This window comes from Sebastes umbrosus, chromosome 18, assembly GCF_015220745.1.
Source record: "Sebastes umbrosus isolate fSebUmb1 chromosome 18, fSebUmb1.pri, whole genome shotgun sequence".
NCBI classification, from domain to species: Eukaryota; Metazoa; Chordata; class Actinopteri; order Perciformes; family Sebastidae; genus Sebastes; species Sebastes umbrosus.
In genome coordinates, this window is record NC_051286.1 from 22,613,904 (window position 1) to 22,619,972 (window position 6,069).

The 6,069-nt window shown below is 40.5% G+C and overlaps 1 protein-coding gene across 1 annotated transcript; it reads right to left on the reverse strand.

Annotated features, from left to right (window-relative positions):
• Positions 1 to 910: 910 nt before the first annotated feature.
• gjb7 (gap junction protein beta 7) lies at positions 911 to 4,908 on the reverse strand. The gene is made up of 2 exons (XM_037750456.1): positions 4,571 to 4,908; positions 911 to 2,671 (listed from the first exon to the last, which is right to left on the reverse strand). Exon 2 carries the CDS (start codon positions 2,654 to 2,656, stop codon positions 1,874 to 1,876), a length of 783 nt encoding a protein of 260 aa, XP_037606384.1. The 5' UTR covers positions 2,657 to 2,671; positions 4,571 to 4,908; the 3' UTR covers positions 911 to 1,873.
• Positions 4,909 to 6,069: the final 1,161 nt, after the last annotated feature.

Below are 6,069 nucleotides of genomic sequence, written 5' to 3' on the forward strand. Positions count from 1 at the left end.
TAGTAAAGCATGTCGAAAAAAAGTCATAGAATAGCATGTCGAAAAAATAATAAGTCAAGGTATAGTATATGTAAAAAATTAAAAAAGTCATAGTATAGTATCTCGAAAAAAGTCAGTATAGCATGTCAAAAAAATGTAAAAGTCATACTATAGTATGTAGAAAAAATAAAAAAGTCATAGTATAGCATGTCGACATTTTAAAAAAAGTTATAGTATTTCGAAAAAATAAAAAAAAGTCATAGTATAGTATGTCGAAAAAATTAAAAAGTCAAGGTATAGTATGTCGAAAAAATAAAAAAGTTCATAGTATAGCATGTCGAAAAATTAAAAAAGGTCATAGTATCTTAATGCTATACTATGTCGAAAAAATTAAAAACAGTCATAGTATAGTATGTCGAAAAAATTAAAAAGTCAGTATAGCATGTCGAAAAAATAAAAAAGTCATAGTATAGCATGTCGAAAAAATAAAAAAATCTAACATTGTTATTTTATTAAAATGATACACTGTATACATAATGTATGATTGAATAGTGGCATTAGAAGAATGTGCCAGAGGAAACAAATTTAGTTTTTTTCCTATTTATTAAAGCATATAGTCCAGGCTGTCATCACATGGTTATATGATATTACCCTTTCACGGGCCGCTCTTTTGTTCAACATACATGTTTGCATCCCTGATTGGCAGTTCAGCTTACCAGGAGGAAATGGACTGATCTGTCAGACAGTGTGAGGAAGCCCACATCATTCTTAATGTCGAAGGAGCTCATTGTGGATTTTAAATGGAAAAAAATCAGAGGTTGTCCTGATTAAAGGACAAGTGGCGGACTACATGTGGACTACAAGCCGGACTGGAAGGAGGACACTAATGTCATATTAAAGAGGGCCTAGTCTAGACAGTTTTTCCTCAGGAAGCTCAGGTCATTTGAAGTGATGAGGCCTCTTTTACATATTTGTTTAACAAGAGTTCTTTTCTATGCTGTTGTCTGTTGGGGTGGCAGCATTACAGCTGTGGATATTGAACAGGATCAATAAGTTGATCAAGAAGGCCGGATCTATTATTGGCCTGTTTCCAGATTCTCTGGAGACCATCACATAGCAAAGGAACCAGGAGGTAGCTTCAGGTGTTCTGTCACAGGATGAGCTGAACAGCTGCTTTATTAAGAGCTGCATGAGCAACCGGCTCCACTGAGACGTTCAGGACGATCAGGCTTTTTAATGAACATTGTTGACACTGTGTCCTTTCACTATTTATTCATTCACTGAACGCACTATGCACTTTCTGCTTTTAATGGCTGTAGACTTTTAAGCTTTTATGACCCCTTATCGTTGATCTAACTATGTATTTCCCTTCAATGAACTGTGTGGTGTTATCTATTGTGTAGTTGACGTATTGTGTTGTGTTTTTTGTGCATGGTGGTAAACCAGTTTCCCTTTTATTTGGGGATTAATACGGTTCATCCTGTCCTATCCTAAACACTGGTATTTGATCGGTATTCGGTTTTGGCCGATACTCAAAGCCCAGGTATCAGTATTAGGACTGAAAAAGTTGGATGGGTGCATCCCTAGTTCACTGAAAGATGAGCATATTTAGTTGAATGTGAATATATTAATTTATTATTACACTTAACATGTTCACAAGCAATACAATTGTAGCATTTGAATAGTATGATCTAAAATGTAACAGTCACCTTTACAAAGATAGATTACCTAATAGGCTATAACTAATCTCTATTCTCATATAAATTAAATATTCTTTATCTCTATCTTTTTATTGATAATCACTTGGCCTGTTTTTCTCAACTGACAGAAACCTTTGGTAACTGTGTCCATGTTGGTTTCACTTTGAGCTCTCCGTCAGTGCCAGCCCACTCTACTAGACAGGCTGGTTCTCAGCGTTGGATGCGGGCCGTGTGGGTCTGTTCTCTGTGTTTACTGTGGGCTCAGCGAAGGCAAACTTGTTGACAATGGAAACAGACTGCCGAGAGTGGCCGACAGCCTTCCCCTCCACGGGGATGTACCGCTTGGTGAAACATTTCCACAGCTGCTTCCACACAATGTACATGAGCTCCACAAAGTTCAGAGCGACGCACAGTATGGACGTGCAGCCCATGATGTAGAGGAAGATCTTCTTCTCCGTGGCTTTGCCGATGTAACAGTCCACCGTGTTGGGACAGGGACTCTGGTCGCAGCGGAGCAGCATGGGCACCTCGAAGCCGTTGTACAGAAAGTAGAACGCGAGCAGGAAGCCCGTCTCGAAGGTTATCTTGAAGACCAGGCTGATGACGTAGGTGCAGAACAGACCTCCGTCGATGCTCCCTTTGTCCTTGTAAAGTTTCCGCTTGTGTTTGGCCTCCCGGTGCTCCCTGTAGGCCACGTGCAGGGCCACCAGCAGGGACGGCGTGGACACCATGATGAGCTGCAGAGCCCAGAGGCGCACCTGCGAGATGGGGAAGAAGTGGTCGAAGCAAGCGTTCTCGCAGCCGGGCTGCTGGATGTTGCACACGAAATCCTTCTGTTCATCCTTCCACACCTGCTCAGCCGCCGCCACGTACACCAAGATTCTGAAGAGGAAGACCACGGAGAGCCAGATGCGCCCGATAACGGTCGAGTACTTGTTCACCCCGCTGAGGACGTTCTCCAGAAAGCCCCAGTTCATCTTCCTCCGAGTCTCCTGTCGGGGAATAAAACAACTGTTAGAGTTGGAATTGATTATAACACAGCAGGAATAACTATTGTTTACAGAAATATACTGTACCAGTATTTTTGAATTTTTTTTTTTACAAATCTACCAGAAATTACTAACTTTCACTATTGATTTCCATTCATTGCACTACATTATGAAAATGATTTAACATCTTTGACATAGGTAGCCTACTAATCCATCACTCTTTGATAATGCAGATTGATAGAAAAGGCCTGCACCGTGCACGATTTGTAATAAACACCACTAAACGAAGCCTCTGCTGCAGCGTTCGATTGATTAGTGTGAGCGCTCCGTACCGTACTCGGGCACGCTTCGTTGCTCCGTGCCCGAGTCCACTTGAAAAGGTGGTCTGGAGTACGGTTCATGTGTACTCTGGTATGGTTCGCATCAGGTGTTAAAGCCAACCGTACCAAAACACGGGAGTGGACCGCTATTTAATGCGAGTAAAGTTAGCAGGCAGCGAGTATTTGTGAAAGGTCAGGCCTTTTTTCAACGCCACCAGTCTCCTCCGAAATCTGTATATGCTCACAGCATGCGGCGATCTCATCCTCTGAACTACACGGCCGTGGGTGATAAAGCAGGAAGGCAGGCCAGAGGTTCCTTAAAATAGAAACATTAGTAGGTAGATGGGGTTGGGCGATATTTGTACGGAACAACTTTACTAATGTGGAAGCTGAGCGACGAGGGGGGGGGGGCAATCATACCTAATGTGAAAACGCCCTAAGCCTCCTCTATTCCTGGAACTGATAACCCAGAGTTTACCTCATCTCAGGCTGAACTAACTCAGACGTTTCACTAATCCCACTTTCAGAAACAGACCTCTGGTTTCTTAACATTAATACACTAATATATATATATATACATATATATATATATATACACAGGAGTGTGTGTGATGGGTAGATATGGGTAGATATATACTGTGCCTCAGTTGAGCAAACTAATTTGCAAATATTCAAATAAGCACAAACAGAGGGGGGCAGTGGGTTATCCAACCTTCATAATGACTGGTTGATTGTTGTCCTGCATTCACACACACACATTTAGGGGGTTACAGATTGTAAAGTCTGTTACACCAAGTTCTGTGACCCATTAAATTCTGTGACAATTAGATTCATGACTAGGATTTTCACAGGACATCTTTTTTTTTATTCTGATAGCTGTTAACATTTAATAGAAATGTTTCCAGCGGTGATAATAAGGTCACAGAATCGGCTGGGTCTCAACATCTAGTGCAACACCACCAGCCATGGTTTGTAGGTTGGTAATATGGTTAGTAATTTAGTGATCTGAAATGTTGACATGGTCTAATTTCATAGTGTAAAGTTCCCGTGTATCATTTATTCCTGTATATAATATATTATATTATACCAAATGAAAAATAAAATGCTCCCCTGTGGTCGATAGAAAGCTTTTCAGGGTGAGTGGTACTAAAGTAATAGTAGCCTATTACTGTTAGATAATTAGGCCTATATATATTCTTCATCTTCTGAATATAATCGTAGGAATACTATAGTAACACAAAGACATTTATTATATGATATTGATGTATTGTTACATCTGTAGCTACATTAACATAGAATACCAAATCAAATTTGTACAATAGGCTATATACATATAGCCATATAATTAACAATGACTTTGAAACATTTAACACTGTCTAACGATATAGATATTAATCTAATATAGATATTATGTTGTTCACTGTATGTTTACTGTTGCAGTGAGCTATATGCCTAGTGTTATTTATTATAATAGAAAATGCTTTTTATATAATGCTCATATCTCATCTTACTTAAAAGGTTAAATAATTCCAAAAACGCTGAGAAGACTTTGGTCAAAGAGAAGTGAGAGTAGAGAACTTACCGGCGGTGCCCGGTGGTCGGTGGATAACGGCAGACAGAAGGTGGTGTTTCGGGGCTGAGCTGTGTGTCCTCCGCTGCCTCACCTGCAGGGACAGCTCTCTGTGTGCCACACCTTACCCAACCACACCTGATCTAACCTGATCCAACCACACTCAGGCTGTATCACACACACTTTCTGTCTGCTTTTCACCAGAATAAAACCAGGAGGCCTCCCCTCCTCCAGATCACCTGTGTAACATCCCAGCAGGTGAAAAGTGTGTGTGAATGAGTGTGTACACAGAGACAATAACATCACCATGGAGCTGTCTAATGCAAATAGGTCTGTACTGTTCACGCTCAGTGTGGGGGAGGAGGAGGAGGAGGACACACATGGACTGACGTAGAGTCGGATAGTATTACACTGCTGATGAATATTACATGGAACCTCAGGTCTGTGTCTCTCTTATGTGTCTGGTTGCCTAAACTCTTAAAAGTCCCAAAGCCTATATAATATAACCAACCAGAGAGTCGCTGCTCCCATCTAAACCCTACATCGGGGTAAAGTGAGGTATTCTGGGATATTAACACCATCATAAGTCCCTCCTGTATTACATGTAATAATGTAAGGGCTCTTAAAGGTCCTATATTATAAAAAAGTGAGATTCATTCATGTTTTTTTATTATAAAGCAGGCTTAAGTCCTATATGAATACTGTGAAAGTGTCGAAACACTCAATCCACAGGGAAGTACACACAGCCCGTATTCAGAAACTCTGCATTTGAAACAAGCTGTCAGGATTTCTGCCCATTTGTGATGTCACAAGTATACAATATTTAGACCCAATTTTAAACGTAAACATTCTAAATGTGTCCCAGTTTATTTCCTGGTTGCAGTGTATGTGAATGTCATCAGCTGACAGGAAGTACACATGGACCCAAGCAACGCAATGCTGTTGCAATTCCGTCAAAATGCGCTAAAACGGAGCGTTTCAGACAGAGGGTGAATACAGGCATATTCAGGCTGACAGTACGAGGAAAATAATGTGTTTTTTGAACATTACAGCATGTAAACATGTTCTAATGGAAACACAAAATACAGGTATGAACCTGAAAATGAGCACGATATGGGACCTTTAAGGCTGAACTGTACACCACAGGTGGGAGGAAAGCCAGTATGAAAGGGGAGTTTTAGTGCTGGGGGACGAAAGAAGAAAGAAAATGGTCTCTACTCACTTTTGGAGGTATTAACAACTTGTTACCTGAGACACCTTTTTAGAACAGACCACTGGCTCAGATCCAGCCTCCCCATGTGCAGTATATATATTCAATGACTGAATATTCTGGACTGTCCTGAATATGTCCCACAAATCAACATGATATTCTGCAGTTGAATCATTTGCACACATTTTTTTTCCACCACAGAATCAAGACTCACCTCAGCATATGAACAATGTAAAATACGTCTAAAATATTACACGGTCATGTCATGCATGCCAAGATACAGTAAGTCCTTCATAACATT

What these genes read in the sequence shown, in the direction of transcription:
- gjb7 (XM_037750456.1), bottom strand. Translation starts at nt 2,656, where the DNA reads ATGAACTGGGGCTTTCTGGAGAACGTCCTCAGCGGGGTGAACAAGTAC.